Below are 16,485 nucleotides of genomic sequence, written 5' to 3'. Positions count from 1 at the left end.
TGGCAAGTCATTGCCCGAATGTAGGTATATTGCCCTATATTTTTCCACATCTTCCCAAGTCTATATAGCTACTTGTGAGTGATCAGAAATCCCTAAATTGGGAATATTTCCTTCTTGCTTATCATTAATTAAACGAGACTTAGAAATACATGTATGTTTAAAAACCTGGATACACAAATACATGAAATAAATATTATATTTTTATTACTCATCATTTTCTAGAAATTTTCGGTTTGGTATAAAAAAAAACCCTGAAAGATCCAGTAAAAAAAAAAAGAGTTTTTATTGATACTGAAGACAAAAATATTCACACAAAAATTTGATTGTTCCTATGCAAAATATGTGCTTATGAAATGATAAAGATGTTCATATTAAAAATCAATCTCATACACAGTAGAATTTATAAGAAATGTAACAAGAGGCCCAGGAAACACACCGCTCACCTTAGCAATAGTAGCCATAATTGATGAAAAAAAAAAATTAGACAGTCTTTAGAGTATCAAAAAAATATATAGAGACAACTTATTAGAGTATATCTTGTTACATGTAATCAAGATTTCCAAATACAAGGTTTGTCTGGCTTTTGAGCGTAGACTACGCAATCGGTGTATATATCGCTGAAACCAGCGTCATTTTTAAAGGAAGTGAACATGAAAAAATTATCAAGGGCTCAAATTTGTCTGTTTGATGTGTATAATGATATCTGAAAACCGTTTAGACAGAGCTTTCCTCAGTAAAAAGATATATCACCTAGAATAACTAATTCTTGCAATCCATGAGCGCTGCCATCTTGTTAAAATCATTACCTCCCTGCTGGGTTATCCCTAAGCATCTAAGAGAGGGCAGCACTGAAGCTGCCGTCAGTGAGACACATTGCATTTTTACACACGTTTAGTAACAGAGATAACATGCCATCATCAAAATGTGAATGGAAACTTGAAAGGAATGTAAAGAGTTGTCATTTTAAACAGTGTTTATGGAGAAAGATTTTGGATCTCAGAATGATGCATTCCCACCAGCAGTTAATGTGACATGTAACTAGAATGGAATGTCCGTGGATCAGTGTTATTGTGACGTATTTTTTCTTGCACTCGGGAATTTCTTGTTTACGAGTTTGAACATTATGTGTGCTACATAAATGGGCACACAAGGTGCATTGCACGGCATCCTGACTTTTAAAAAGTGTCTTAGTCCTGTTATTCATCTGACAGCATAAACGGAACCGGCGTTTTATGTATCAAAAAAAAAAAAAAAACAAATCAGAAAAAATGTCCAGGGCATTTAAATAAAAAGTAAAGGTAAGAAACCCCACAAAGAAAATGAAATTACAATTTTATATTAATTTAAATTGAAATCTAAAAGCAGCATTTAATTTATGTAAAAACTGACTGCCACATCTCCGTACAAACATCTGGAATGTGATGGTCTTATATTTCACAAATTAATTTATCTATTCATTTTTTGTACAAATCATAAATAGTTATCTGAGGTTCATTTATAGAAATGTACTAAATCCTTGTCTTCTCATGACAGTACACAAAATTTTTCTTCATATCAAGGCATATTTTTTCTTCGTAACTTTTATCAACTCTGTCCATAAACACTGGCCTAGTTCCAACATTGACCCAGTCACCAGCAGCAATGTGGCTTATCTACGTCAGAGAACAGATGCATGCTGGGGAATAATGGATTACCTCCATAAACCTTTCACTGAGAGTGCTAAATTGATAAAATCTCTTGATAGAAATAAACAAAAGGGTAACAGACCTCATTTTTAAGTTTCAAAAGGCTTTTAAAATTTATTAAGCAACAATTATTTTTTTTCATGTTCACTTCCTTTAACTTGTTTTGACGCAAGAAATAGATAGTGACCTTCTACTGAAAGACCAAGGCCTTGTTAAAATGGTTCTAATGAATGACCAAAATGTTGTCCACAAAAATACTTAGATATGTGATTATTCAAATCTGCCAGTACCTAAATATAAATCTGAAAAACGGGAAAAAAAACGATTTTCATCCACACTGAGTGTGTCGTTTCCCCAAAGTAAAGGACGATAGTCAGAAACACTTAGGACAAGAAAACAAGACGTGACGTGCGTCTTCAATATTTCCACATGGATAGCCAAAGAGGGCTTGATATAATATTGCATCTATGAAATCTATGTCTGGCGTACAATTATGACGGAGTCTTGAGTGTAAAATATTAGCGTGTTTTTTTCCATAACTGAAAAAAGGTGGAGCTACTGTTAGACATTTAGAAATTTTGGTTTTAAATATACAGATAAGGAGCTCGAATCTCTGGTATCCAAAGGTAAGGCAATTCATTCATTGAACAAATGATGATTAATAATTTGCATTTTACATACGGGTATATTATAGTTTAGTGAATTTCATATTATATGCAGACGCATTGCATTACATATCCGGTACAATATCTGACCGTTAGTCAGGAACTAAATTATTGTGTATTTTATACATTGTATCTAACCTTTGAGTTTTGCGTCTTACGTTAAGTGGTTCCCAGTCCGTTTCAAAATACAAAGCTTCAGTCTCTAGAAACAAAAAAAAAAATGAGACCAGTAACAATTTGGACTGCGTGCAGTTGTAGTTTCTCTAGTTTTTCAGAATCAAAAGGCAACCATAGGCGTCGGAACTGGGGGGGGGGGGGGCTTAGACCTTCTTGCAAAGTTAGACCTAACTATTAGACAGATAGCATCCGGGAGGGGCTAGCCCCCCCCCCCCCCCCCACACACACACACACTTGTTCTCGCAGCAAACATAATTGTTCATCAATTTACCTTAAAAAGAATGAAATAATAATAGTCATTTGAGAATGGGAAAATATAACAGATATACCCCCCCCCCCCTTTAATTTGCTTCCGACGCCACTGCCAACTGAGGTCAAATAAACGAACAATACATGAGAGAAAGAGTTTAACGATAACTTTGACTAATATGGTTTGTGGAGATGAAACTGGGTTATATCAATGGTTTTTTGAGGATTATTTTATTTAAAATACTTGACCATCTATATTTGCAAATATTATTTTGTTTTCTACCTCATATATATACTATGCACTGATATGGTTTGATAGAAGTAAAACAAACAATGGACGGGATGTGGTCAAAACTTATATATATATACGATCGACGACGTGCAGTTTTCACGGTAGGTGAATAAGCATGTAAAAAACAAATTAACCCAAGAGGAACTCTCAACATATGTATGTCTAATATTCACCATTTAGATAAAGGTTGCTAATTGGCCGCTACATCAATTTAAGATCTTTTATTTCAAGCACCGCACACATTACTCGGCTGACGCCTTTTCACAGCTATTTATGTTCATATATTGATTAGAAAAAATTAACACTAGTATATACATTAGATAATATTAATTATTTTTGTTCTCAACAATCACGCATCTTCTTCAGTTAAGATGTTGAATAATAATAAATTTAATCTTAAATTAAAAACTTTTTACACTTTACTAAAACCGTTTTTACTAATGCCGGTAACGTATGTTCTATCTTAATTGAAAGCGGGGATGAAAATTAGTGCATATTAAATAACTCGTAGAGACTGAAAATCAAAAATTGATTTTCATTCATAGAGTACATTTGCATATTTGAGTAAGTAAAATCATGATCGCTTTCGCAATATTTCCCATGCTTGTCACTTTTATTTAAAGTTAAATGAGATATGAATTCCAGAAATTCCCACGAAATGCAGTACTACTCCCCGCCTTTTAACTACCTGAGCAATCATTAACATACTAATAATCAACAGGGGTCCACAACTAGTATTGTCCAATTAGTTTATGATTTGATGACAACATTCATTAGTTAGGGGGTAATAGGTAAACTATCCGCGGTCCCAGATCGGCCCCCTGTGTAGACAGAGGAGTACTCTGTTGACACCTCTCGATATATTGGCCGTGATCATCGAGAGATCAATAATTCACACCTGATTGTCACACCTGGCACTTGTCAATTTCTTCAGTATACAACAGTTTCGGGTATATCCACATGTAAATCCGTATTCAAGGTGAAGAGTTCTTCATATCATTACAGACTTTTCTAGGACACTGACAGTGTATCACGATGAAAATCAAGAAGTCCATCGGGGAAACATTCCGGAAAATCACGAAAGCAAGAGGAAACGAGTTGATGATAAAGAAAGGGGTAAGTAGCACGATTTTATATCTTATACGATTATTAAGAACAATTTTATCGTATATACATTCAAAAATGTTTTTTTATCCAATCTTACAATCCTTCTTGTCGCAAGCTGTCGAATCGTGTACAATTAACGCGACGTTCTTATAATTATCTTCGATATGTATTTGCAACATACATGATTTTATTGCCAAAAATAACATGTCACAAGCTAACTCTCACTGTTCGATAAATGGGATTTTCAAATCTTAAACTGTTTATCAATACGGCTGGAGGCAACTACCTCTTTATACATTCAAAATTCCTCTCGACGATTTTGAATGATATGCGCCAACATAAGCCATGCACATCCCCCAATCTATACGCACCTTACCTTATATTTTCTCGTGATGTAACGATCCAATAGCAAGAATTCAGCACAATACTGATGAATGAACGGTTTATACTTTACCTTTCAGGCTGGGAAGCATGCCACGGAGAGAAAAAACCGCGACCGCCTCAACAGGTGCTTGTCACAGATGACTGCAGCATTGACCGGTGCCACAACAAAAGAGGTCAGAAAGCAATAGTTTGTTTTTCTCTATTACGTCTGTGGGCCAAACAACGGGCGTAATTTATATATTTTTACTCCATAGTATACAAGATATGTTATAAAATTCATGTATTCATCTATCTTTATGTATTAAAATAGTTTAATATAACTATTTCAAATTTTGGTTATGATTTCCCTATGATACGTTTTCATAGAAAAAAAAAAAAAAAAAAAAAACGTACCTAGTTTTTTCTTGGAAAAAACATACCATAAGTCCTAAGTTCGTTTCCTCTTAGGTACGTTTTCTCCTGACACCTTTTGAAATAGCTATGCCTTTCTTTTTTAAAGCATATACATGTACCATTAATTATCAATGATTTCAATGATTTCTTTGTAAGAAAATCATAAAAAATATGAACCAACCATATTGATTTTCTTTCCCTAAATCTAAGTTGTTTGTTGAAACCTTTGCATTCATTAACATGTCTTCATTGTTATTAGCAGACACCAACAGTCATTCTAAAAGAAAGTTCCGGGAATCTTTTTCAAACCAGAAAATCTATTGGTGAGTGCATTTATATAAGATTTAACACCTGCAATTATCATTAACACTAAATACCTTCAATATATGATATCACTGGTTTATAGATAACATTTTTTTCTACCGAACAAAATTCTAACTAAATGACAATTTCACCAATACATATTTCAGACAATCTATAAATTATTTTAATATTTGATCACGAAACTCATGTTTTACAATACATCTGCCAATTTTCAATTCCTTAAGATGAGCAGTTGAAAATAACATCTTGTAACTTTTTTTTAGATGCTCAAAGAATTGATTTGAAAACAGATAAAGCACCAAAGGTACATGTACAGCCACGCGGAATGAAGGTAATCTTCAAAAGCCTCAAGAACCTAAGAAGCAGATCCAACATCAAGGGCTGTTCAAACAAAAACCTACAGAGACTACCACAACAGGAGCCCAGCAGAGAGTCGAGGGACTCATATACCCCGCCAATAAATGACCTGCGCGCCGAACCCACCAGAAAGATGCCTCAGAGGAGGCTGTTCAGTCGAGCGCGCTCTAATTTGGACAACTCCGTTCTCAGTTCCCGGCAATATTCAATGTCCACCGTAATGTGCCCAGACACGACCCTTTACAGTCACCCACATCCAGTCTTCCTGGAGTCTGACGCCGACATCTCCCTCCCCCGCCTCTCTTCCACCCCTCTGACCACCAAGATCGGAAGTCCTCGCTTCGCGTCCACGCCGACATCAGACAAACACGCCAGCATCATCTCCAGAATTGATCACGTGATCGAGTCCTCGGCCAATCAGTGCTCGAAAATATTTGAAACTGGACACAGTGTTGATCTGAGGATAGCATTGGAGCCTCTTTTCAAAGAGAGTTGTGAGGCGGCAGAGGGAATGTGGCGTCCATGGTTATAACGAATTTGAATAATTTAAATAATTAGTGCTAATGAAGACATGAGTGTCAATGATTTGTATATGATTTTACTTAATTTGATTATTCTAATAAATACAAATGCAATATACCAATCATCTTGGTATTTTTAAGCATGTTACTTTAAATCCACAGAGATTTCAGACAATATACTCAGTTCTGAGGCTTACGTGTATGATATTTAGTGAACTTCAAATATAGTTGAAGATCACTAGAAACTGTACAGAATTTTTACTGTACATGTATATTTATATGACATAAACCGGGCGATAGGGTCCTATCCTTTTCTGCAAAACCACCACCCCACTCCACCTGGACTTGTCCGCGTTATCAGATACCATCGGATAATTGCAATGATTATAGTGTAAGCGAGATTTAAGCGATATGTCGTGTTTTATGTGAAAATTGTCAAACTATGATTTGCCCTCTTACCTAACAAAGTGTTGGATGTGTGCGATGGTCACTGACAAGGACCTGTCGACTAGCCGGTCCGCACACCCTTCCGTTCCCTCCCGCTGCCACAGACGAACGTATGAGGCAAGCTTAACTTTTACGACACTACGAATCTCGCAATCTATATAATCTGTCTAATGAATATGTCTCTTACAACAGGAAAATGTTCATTATTCTTGATTTAAAACATAATAGGTATGTGAACAGAGCAAAAGAAATCAACGGAACTGAAATAACGTAGTATTTTTCTGTAAAAATTAATTATACCTGATAAATTGATGCAAGTACAATCCAAACTATTTTAACATTCGTTTTTATATGGTACTTTTACTACATGTATATTTCTATGATAAACTGTTTTGTGAAGACAAACAAAAACAAAACCCACACACACTACAGACTACCCCTCCGCTTAAAAAAAGACGAATTTACGTCAGTTACGGGCACACAAAAAGGAGAGATTTACGCGTGGAAGCACTACTTTAATATCCAACGAGGACTGCCCGGCTTCAAACGTGCAAGGTATTGCTTGGCAATGCCGTAAACTGTGATCAAGTTCGCCCAAAAGTGGATTGATGAATTTGATTAGGCACAACTGTAAGAACGAGGAAAACAACAAACACCCTCCATGGAATCAAGTTCATTAATATTTTATTCACTATAATCAAACTTGTGGTACAAAATACTTGTGCATAAAGAATTAACATAGAAAAGATTCGCTATTATATGCATGAAGAATATACATAGAAACCTAAATACATGCATAATACCGATAGCATTGGCAAAATTGAAAACGAGAGATAAAAAAAACGAGAAAAGAAAAAGTAATCAAGTTATATATTTTGCAACTTGATATAAAATTGTATAAAAGTATATAAAATAGTAAACCAGGAGAACAGACTAAATCAACATATACATGTGTAGCAAATGTGCAAGGTAATTCTAAATGTATCAGTTGAAAAATAAATAATACCAAAAATAGTCCAAAATCCCACTGAACAGCTACCATAGCAATAGTAAATTATTTTTTAACACACCTTTTAAGTGTAGTACATAGAGCAGCTTTGAGTTAGACGATAAAATATCAAAATAGCATTGCCTTCTGTGTTCTCTTATGGAACCAAACCATGCATAAAAATCGATCTAAATATCGCAAAAGGACGTTTCTATACATGCTTTAATACTTGGAAGAATCGGTAAAAACAGTAAGCCGTTTATCACGCCCCATAATACAAAACACTAACAAAGGGTGGAGAGAGAGAGAAAGAGAGAGAGAGAGAGAGAGAGATTGCATTCAGTTTTAACGTAGCTCTTAGTCTGAAAAAAAAATATCCCACAAACGAGCCCCCTTCTACCCTCCCAGAAAGAGAAAAAAATCTCCCGATTCCACAACATCGAATTGTTTAAATAGTACATTGTAATACATGTCTGGGATTGCGAGCCATTTTCACGACAAGCTTTACCAAAATATGTTTTTATAGTACATGTATATTATAGTTTACGGCTGAAAAATAGCATGTCTAGAACTTTAAAGAGGGTCTTGTGGTTAAATTTGTTTACCACCTAGCCCCCTTAAACAACAGAAATTGAAGCAAACAGATGGTGTAACAAAAAGTAATAAGTGCAAGTAGAAAACCCCCACCCCCATTTCCATCGACCACCATGGCACTAACCCTAACCCTTTTGCTTGCGTGCCTCTCTTGAAATTCCGATCTGATGCTTGTGTTGTTTTTCGAGAAAGTAAAACCGATATTTAATTTGCGTACAAAGTATACCAAACTATATAGGGGTAAATGTGTACCTCAGAGATGTATTTGTACACATGTTATTCTAAAATACTAGTATGATTAATTACGTGTTTATGTATATTTGTGAGCTGAAAGTAGATATTTTTGGAATAATTATAGTTAGTGTATTAATGAAAACTAAGCAGATCAGGGTATTCTAAAGATAGTAATAAATATACCAAAACAGGCTGTATATAAAAATCCCGTTAAAAGTACTGCGACCAGACAATGAATCTGAATATTATTTACTATGAGCAGATAAGCTATTTTATAAAGGCATTGGAATAAATATACGTGTACATATTTAGAAGAAGGCATTTTGCTTGCATCTTACTTTGAAAATCGTTTACATGTATTATTCATACTGATATCTTTAAGTGTTCTACATCCAAATTTTTTTTTACAGATTTTACCTACAAATTATGCTGGGGTGTGGGGTCATGGATTTCACGATTTATGTTCTCCTTCCGCTATAGAGACTAGACACAAGATAACCATGCATAGTTGTTTAAGAGAAGACGCTGAAAATGTTCAAATCTGTACACACGACGACGGACGAAACCAGATCGCAATAGGTGACCCGAGTAACTCAGAAAAACTGTTCACCTGCAGCCTAAAAAATTAAACAATTAATTTCCAAGACAGACAAATGTACTGAAAGAGTCCAACTGGCATTCGGGGTAAAATAAGGAAATATTACTATCTGCTTAGGTTATGGCTAGCTTACAACCAGTATTATGAATTAGTATGCATCACCAGAAAGTTATTTCCTTATCTGTTAATGTTTCATTCGGTACCCGGCCAAGAACTAAGCGCCTCATCATAGAACCATTAATATCCAGATCGATAGATCCTTCTAGATTATGCAGGTATTGGGTATTTAAAATATCATACATCCTATTCATTAAGTGTTGATCTTTTCTCAGATATTAATGAGGTCATAAAAAGATGAAGATATAGATGGACACAGGTAAAATAAGTCATCTATATACTTAGCATGACTCAGTGGCCTAACAAAAGGTTAGCAGATCAATACAGAATACGCAAGGCAAAGACAGCACCATATAAGGTCAATACAGATTTCTCCACAGTAGCAGAGTTAATTAGTCTGGATTCTTCCATGCACTTGTGTTTGTGCCGTCCAACACATGCCGCGTATGTCATGACGTAATTGATGTAATGCTGCTCGTGCACGCCTGTTAGTAAATGGGACATCGGACCACGTGCATACACTGCCACATCCTGTCCGTCGTGTGTACCGGAAGACCGCGGCGAGGCGGCGGCTTGGATGTAATCCTTGCTTTCTGAAATTACCACAAAATAACAAGATGACACTTTTGGTAGTAGACCAATCGTTACTTATCGACGGAAATGACCGAGTAGCTATGATTGGGTAGTGCATTTGGCCAGAGACATAAATAACATAATGTTATTTATGTAAATAACATATTGTTATTAATGTCTCTGATTTTGTTGTAATTTTGTTTAAAAATAAAATAAATAAAGATTGACCACCGATCCTCAGGTTTAATGCAGTACTGGGGGATGGATGACATAGTTCGTACCCAACTCCTGTTTTGTTTTGTTGGTTCTCAGTCCCCAATCATAGCCTGGTCCAGTGCCGTACAACAGTGTCGTCCACAGGACCCCGTCTTTTGGACGATACTTAGCCTTTACTTTGTCAACATAACCTGCAATTGAAACCAATCAATGTGCTAAAAAAGGTTCCATACCGATCACGTGTTTGTTACTCGTGACCCAAGAGATGTCACGTTAAAAAAATGGCAGGAATTCGTTTACCAAACAAACTGTTGTGACGAGAAGCATAGCCCGATATTAAGAGCGAGTGCGAGTGGTCCGCCGTTACCGACACCAGCGTGTTACTAGTGTCCACCAGCTCTAACGCCCCCCTAATCGCCGTCTCAAATGCCAGCGTTTCATATAACGCTCTCTTGGCGTTGTTATCGGTATGAGCAGAATCAATACGGGCACCTGTAAAAAGTGTACAATTATAACATATTATAATGAAAGTGTATTTTGCTAAAATTAGATAGAATGTTGCACTTTCTTTTCGATGTTGCAGGCATACCTTCCACTAGTAAGAAGAAACCTTTAGGGTTTTTACGGAGAATGCGTATCGCTTTTTCCGTCATTTCGGCGAGACTGGGTTCTTCGGTTGAATCACTGTCTTTGTCCAGCTCAAAACTTAAGTGACCGTCATTAAAAAGACCTACAGTGTATATACATATGTATATACATATAACAGTACAATATTTATTTATTTCATCCATTCTTTGTTACAATCATGTTGTTTTATTGTTTTAATGCAAATGCCCCCTGAGGCCCTTGATTGGCGAATAAACATACTATATCCAATATATTAAAGCTAGATTTGACTTGTGGCGTATATGTAATAAAGGTGAATACTGGGTGAATGTATAAGTTGCACGTGATCAGAATGTTTGTATTTTTACTTTCTGCATCTAATTTTACCATATAGTGTACTTAATTCCGAAAGGGGTAAACTTAAAAAAAAAAACCAACAATGCATAACAAGATATACCTAGAGCATAGTCAGTCTTCTGTGGGTCTATGTCCATTAACTGTTGTCTGGTCCACACGTAGCTCGATCGGAGATTGCGTTCATTTTTGTCATTCTGCCACTCCTTGTAATTATACATTTAACATAGCAGTATTTTATCGTTAAATATACAAACACAGTGGTAGGTTAGATCAGTATATAATAAAAAAGACGATAGATGAAAACATATTAGCACCAATAGACGGTATGACGGAAAAAATATATTAATTTAATTGGTAGATGACTGTTAGATCTACCAAATTTCTTCGAAGAACTGAAATATTTAAAAACTGTCTGTTTTACTATCTTTCTGTTGGAGCTTACACGTGTGCATGATTTATGGAAGATTTTGACGAAAATGAATGTTAAATGTTAAAATTTGACAAACATCCTTATGAAAAAAAAATGGCTGACGACAGATCCACTTTCTGAAATCCTGGAAACACCATAGTTCGTTCTATATTGTTTTACTGATGGGTGATATTTAGTAATATTATACGTGACGTCTTAAACCAGTTTTCAACATTATTTCAACGTTGATAGCACACCATTGTGTCAACGTAATTCCGTAACGTTAAAGATCGACCATGGATCAACGTCAACACACGACGTTGAATCAACGTGAAATATCAGCGTCGGATCAAATACCAAAAATCAAACATTAATATCGATATCATGTCGATGTTGACTATCGCCATTGCCTCATCACTGAAACAATGTCGTTGCGCTTGCTGGGATTATTGTGTCCTCTTATTGATCTTCATTTCCGATATATGACTTAAACTATAATATAGATATTTTAGAGTTGTGTCTGCGGTTGAATTATTTTTAGTACAGCTATCAAACTAACATATGTTTGACCATGTTGTCTATATTTATTTATATCAATTTTACGATCAACCTCAGAGATGACCACCCGATAACGTTATTTTATTCATATGGGGACAAACAATCTAGTACTTAGTGTTCACTCATTTTAAGAGAGAGAGAGAGAGAGAGAGAGAGAGAGAGAGAGAGAGAGAGAGAGAGAGAGAGAGAGTGTGTGTGTGTGTGTGTGTGTTACATACCTTGGTTAGATCTAACCCGTCCCTCCTCTGTTTTTTCACATTTTTGTCGCCATGTTTAGGATCATTTGTAGTATTCGGAAGGAAATAATAGCGACCACCCCCAAAGAGTACCTATTAATAATGTGGCAAAAATTGAAAATTCTTACTTTTTTTTTATATTTCATAACTTAATAAAGTTCCTCATTAAGAGAACAAACAACCGATCAGTTAGATGAATATCTATAATTTATGCTTCTTAACTGATAATAAAATGGATACTAGAGGTCAAATTAAAATAGCCGATTCTATGTCTACACATTTTAAGATGGGATATGACAATGCCATTCTATCGTACAGAAGAATTTTGAGTCTCCGATTGGCTAAAGGGAACAGTTAAACATACCTGTATGTGTTGATTTTCTTTAACCAACTGATAGGCGATGTCCTTACATCCCCCGGTCACCCCCTCCATCTCCGAGTCTCCCTCCCAAACCCTATCAGCGGAGTGGGCGTAGCCAGCCCCGGGGGTGGCGTGTGTGATCCTGGCTGTCGTTACGATACCTGTGGATCTACCTGGTAAAAATCAAAGTACTGAGGTACTGACGGGAGTTGATTTTATCGATTATCATTTATTTCAAAATCAGCGATATGTGATTTTGAATGGCAAGTAGTATCAGTAATCGAAATATTTCTGAAAAATTGTATGGATCCAGGCAAGATTGAACTCTAGTTTTGCTCAACCAAACGCTCGATTGTCTCCGTTTATCTCCGACAAGCAAGAGAGACTCTCTGTTTTGTCGGATATTTTAACGGAGACAGCCGAGCGTCTGGTTGAACGAGACTAGTACATTGAAGTCTAGCGTATGAATACATGATACGACTTCAAAAAATATCTAAACTGTTTGTACCATTTAAAATCTTACTATTTTCATGGTATTTATAAATAGATTTTCTTGAAAAACAATGCTTCAGAATACATTGCATTGAATTTATCGATTATATTCATTCAGGAACTAAGTGTTGTCAGCGGTATTGATTTGTGCTTAGGTCCAAACACTGTTTCACTAACGGTTTGCCCGAGTAAATGCATAAGAGAGTTGATTAACTCAACTCCCAATTAGATTTCCTTGCAATTAACATCTGCAACTTCATGTAGTTTTCATTTGCTTTTGGCTCTTTTGATGTTGACATCTTTCTTTATGTTGCTACAGTGTTCATTTCAAGAAATAATCAAAGTACTGAAGTACTGACGGGAGTTGATTTTATCAATTATTATTTATTTTTAAATCAACGTATCTTGCGTGGCAATTAGTTTCTAGTCTGTATTTAAATTACGCACTTTTTTATAATATGAAATGTTATTAGACTTTTCCGACAAGAAATTAGAGAAACCCCATAGGAATCATGTTGTGTAATATTTAAAGATAGATTTCAAACTATGTATTAGTAATCAAAACAATTCTTAAAATTGTATGGATCTAAGCACTATATTGATATCGAACTCTAGTCTCGTTCAACCAGACGCTCAGCTGTCTCCGTTAATCTCCGCCAAGCAGCAGAGCCTCTCTGTTTGTCGGAGATTTACGGAGACAGCCGAGCGTTTGGTTGAACGAGACTATATTAAACTCTGGCGTAGGAATACATGGGACTACAAAAATGGCTAAATTGTTCGTATTATATAAAATCCGACTATTTTCAAAGTGTTTATAGATAAGTGTCCTTGAAAAACAATGCTTCAACATACATTACATCGAATTTTTGTATTATTTTTAAGAACGAGAATTTGTCAGCGGTGATGATATGTGCTTAGGTCCAAACACTGTTTCACTTTCGGTTTGCCAGAGTAACTGCATAGGAGAGTTGTTTAAAATCAACTCCCAAAAAGGGTCGTGCATTGCACACTAAAACCAACAAAACAGATAGGTCGATGATTGCAAAGAAAGGTTTGATATCTATTTTTTGTTACTACATGAGGTATGTAGTAACAATTGTAGGTATTGTAGGTTTCCACAAGATTTTTTTCACCAAATACATTAAGTTGTAACACTAAGCTGTAAAAATAACCGTGAGCCTACCATCAGCGTGGAACCAGTCCAGAATACTATCCACTTCATTACCGGCCTGTGACGTACAGTTACCAAGCACAGCGCTGTCCTTGACCCCGAGTGTGCGGGCGTTTGTTTTGACCCCGCACAAGATGGCGGTGGCGGTGGAGGCTGAATCGGGCGTTGTTTGATCATTGCAGTATGTCTAATAAATAATTCATATCATATAGAGTCTTAATGTTAATCTTTTTATCTAACGTGTATAGAATTGAATTATCTTTGCCTGCGATAGTAGCAAATGTGTCATGACATGGTATATCGTCATGACCTTAAAAAGACGTCAAGGTAATAAAAATGTTCATCGCAGCATTTTCTGTTTTTTTTCTATAATGCGTTTTATTGAAGAAAAAAAGTTTTTTGTTTAAAAATAACCACGGGATACGAACGAAAAATTGCAGCCAGTTAATAGTATACCTTTATCAGGCCTGAATTTGGAAACTTTTCGAATGCTAGATAGTTCCCCTCCCCTAGCTCTGCCTTCAGACGACCTTGAAGAATCCTGGAGGCCGTTACGGTGGAGATGCTCATCCCGTCTCCTAGGAACACAATGACGTTCTTAGCAACATTAGTGTTGGCAGTTACTCGGAGTGCCTCATCCAGTTCCGTCTGCGCAATATCCCCCCAGGGAGACTGTGCTTTAACTTCTCTATCTACGACTGAAAATACAAAAGAAGTTTTAACCTCCTGTTCAAGGCGTGTTCCATGCGCTGAGTGCATGTACAAGACGTTCTTTACTTACCAAGAATTTTAAACTTTATTACTATTGAATAAATGATAAAAAATTGATATTTTTTCTTTTAATGAAATATGGTAATTGAAACATAACTTCCGAGATAATTTGTGACAAGACACAAATTATAATAGAAATTTTGGCAAAATATATTTTAAGAAAGCATATAAGAGCTAATAACATAAAAATTGACATGAATTACATGTCCTGGAATATGTCCTGAAATAATCGCAAATGCTACTTTTTACATAGTCATCTACATCAAGTTTGATAATACTTCAACAGCCACGCTTCAAGTTTTTGTGGTCTGGCTGACAACGCACTAGAAACACCGTGGAGGCGTGCTATAGACGCTTATGAACGCAGAAGAAACGCCAAGAGAGCGCGCTAATCGTAGCAACGCCTCTTTGGAGCGATGCGATGTGTGATAGCAGCGAAATGAAAAACAACACGTTCAAACGCTGGATGCGCAGTGAGAGCGCGATAGAGACACAATGCCATCACAAGGCTGTTGGAGACCTCACGTACGGAGCTGTCGCGGCGACCCAGCTTCGTTTCTACTGCGTGTTTATCAGAACATGGCGTTCTACGCGATCCCACCGAAACAAAAGATGCCGCTGCGTTGTTGCGGCGCTGTATATAAAGAGTACTGCGTGCACCTGAGCGTTTTACATTTATTTTAGGACGCAGTAGGACTGCCTTGAGGACGCAGCCCCGATGCAACAGAGATAGGTTTGAATGAATTCTTTAATATTTTGAACGCACGTGTAAATGCATTAACGAGCGAAATATTTATATAAACACATAATTCAATAGACTTCAATCAACTATTTACAAAATGGAAAAACAAATGATGTACTTACAAAAAATATGTAAACTTAAACCAAGAATGATCCAATACTTAGGCGGAGGCATTGTGGTTGTTGTGGACAGGTAAAAAAAAAGGTAGGCCCGGAAAATCAGTCACGGGGAGGCTAATGATAGAATATCACCGGTCAACCATAAAACGCACAAAAATACAGGGACTGGGTATGTCCACTGGTCATGGATGACGACCCGCGCCCTTTTCTTTTTTATGCAGTTAAAATGATAACAATCTACGCCAATCCCAGAGAGAGAAAGAGAGAGAGAGAGAGTTCTGGCTATGATGTTCATTATTATTGTCTTAACGAGATCTGTTCATGTAGTTTCTTAATGTCAATATCCAGTCTCGAAATTTCCACATCGAAATGTATTTTTTTAAAATTTTTTTGATGTTGCACTTTTCATATATTCCTAGATATAATAGATATTACGACTCTTGTTTTTGTTTTATCTTCAAAATGCACCAGAATATTCTATCCAACCCTGATAGCATAATCCCGCGAGTTGAGACCATCCATCGTTCACAACAAGTCTCAAAAGGAGAGGACTACTTACAGCTGACAGATGCCTGCTATAGCATGGATCTGTTACATACAAAAGCACAAACCTGCACGACTTACCCCAGACCTCAATATGTTGTAGTTGCCATCACCATGGTAACCTTCATATATAGGAAAAATGGGTATTACATCTGATCACTGTAACGTTCATATCGACAGTAATAATAACTTAGTACGT

The 16,485-nt window shown here is 36.2% G+C and overlaps 2 protein-coding genes across 5 annotated transcripts; one reads left to right on the top strand and one right to left on the bottom strand.

Annotated features, from left to right (window-relative positions):
- The first annotated feature begins 786 nt into the window (after nucleotides 1-786).
- On the top strand, nucleotides 787-6,272 carry LOC105333253 (hypothetical protein). 4 transcript variants are annotated; one of them, XM_066079940.1, is made up of 5 exons: nucleotides 787-1,298; nucleotides 4,074-4,184; nucleotides 4,637-4,732; nucleotides 5,212-5,275; nucleotides 5,540-6,272. In XM_066079940.1, the coding sequence occupies exons 2-5, from the start codon at nucleotides 4,104-4,106 to the stop codon at nucleotides 6,163-6,165; spliced, it is 867 nt and encodes a 288-aa protein (XP_065936012.1). In that variant the 5' UTR covers nucleotides 787-1,298; nucleotides 4,074-4,103; the 3' UTR covers nucleotides 6,166-6,272. The 4 variants fall into 4 exon arrangements, with proteins under 4 accessions (XP_065936012.1, XP_011434451.3, XP_065936013.1 ...); XM_011436149.4 differs by lacking the exon at nucleotides 787-1,298 and adding an exon at nucleotides 2,179-2,311; XM_066079941.1 differs by lacking the exon at nucleotides 787-1,298 and having other exon boundaries at nucleotides 3,857-4,184; nucleotides 5,215-5,275.
- Nucleotides 6,273-7,285: 1,013 nt separating this feature from the next.
- Nucleotides 7,286-16,013, bottom strand: LOC105333269 (alkaline phosphatase). Its single transcript, XM_066079938.1, has 10 exons — nucleotides 15,747-16,013; nucleotides 14,568-14,809; nucleotides 14,124-14,298; nucleotides 12,452-12,621; nucleotides 12,070-12,180; nucleotides 10,985-11,087; nucleotides 10,511-10,651; nucleotides 10,222-10,413; nucleotides 9,987-10,112; nucleotides 7,286-9,725 (listed from the first exon to the last, which is right to left on the bottom strand). Exons 1-10 carry the CDS (start codon nucleotides 15,796-15,798, stop codon nucleotides 9,451-9,453), a joined length of 1,587 nt encoding a protein of 528 aa, XP_065936010.1. The 5' UTR covers nucleotides 15,799-16,013; the 3' UTR covers nucleotides 7,286-9,450.
- Nucleotides 16,014-16,485: the final 472 nt, after the last annotated feature.

The sequence above is a fragment of the Magallana gigas genome, chromosome 3, assembly GCF_963853765.1.
Source record: "Magallana gigas chromosome 3, xbMagGiga1.1, whole genome shotgun sequence".
NCBI lineage: Eukaryota > Metazoa > Mollusca > Bivalvia > Ostreida > Ostreidae > Magallana > Magallana gigas.
The sequence above is the reverse complement of the archived record's forward strand: the minus strand, read 5'-3'. Positions and strand labels throughout refer to the sequence as shown.

Coding starts and splice junctions, on each gene's coding strand:
- LOC105333269 (XM_066079938.1), bottom strand. CDS start 15,798: ATGCCTCCGCCTAAGTATTGGATCATTCTTGGTTTAAGTTTACATATT. Junction 14,299..14,567: donor CAAATTCAGGCCTGATAAAG/GTATACTATTAA, acceptor ATTATTTATTAG/ACATACTGCAATGATCAAAC. Junction 10,113..10,221: donor TCGTCACAACAGTTTGTTTG/GTAAACGAATTC, acceptor TTTCAATTGCAG/GTTATGTTGACAAAGTAAAG.
- LOC105333253 (XM_066079940.1), top strand. CDS start 4,104: ATGAAAATCAAGAAGTCCATCGGGGAAACATTCCGGAAAATCACGAAA. Junction 4,185..4,636: donor AGTTGATGATAAAGAAAGGG/GTAAGTAGCACG, acceptor TTTACCTTTCAG/GCTGGGAAGCATGCCACGGA. Junction 4,733..5,211: donor CCGGTGCCACAACAAAAGAG/GTCAGAAAGCAA, acceptor CATTGTTATTAG/CAGACACCAACAGTCATTCT.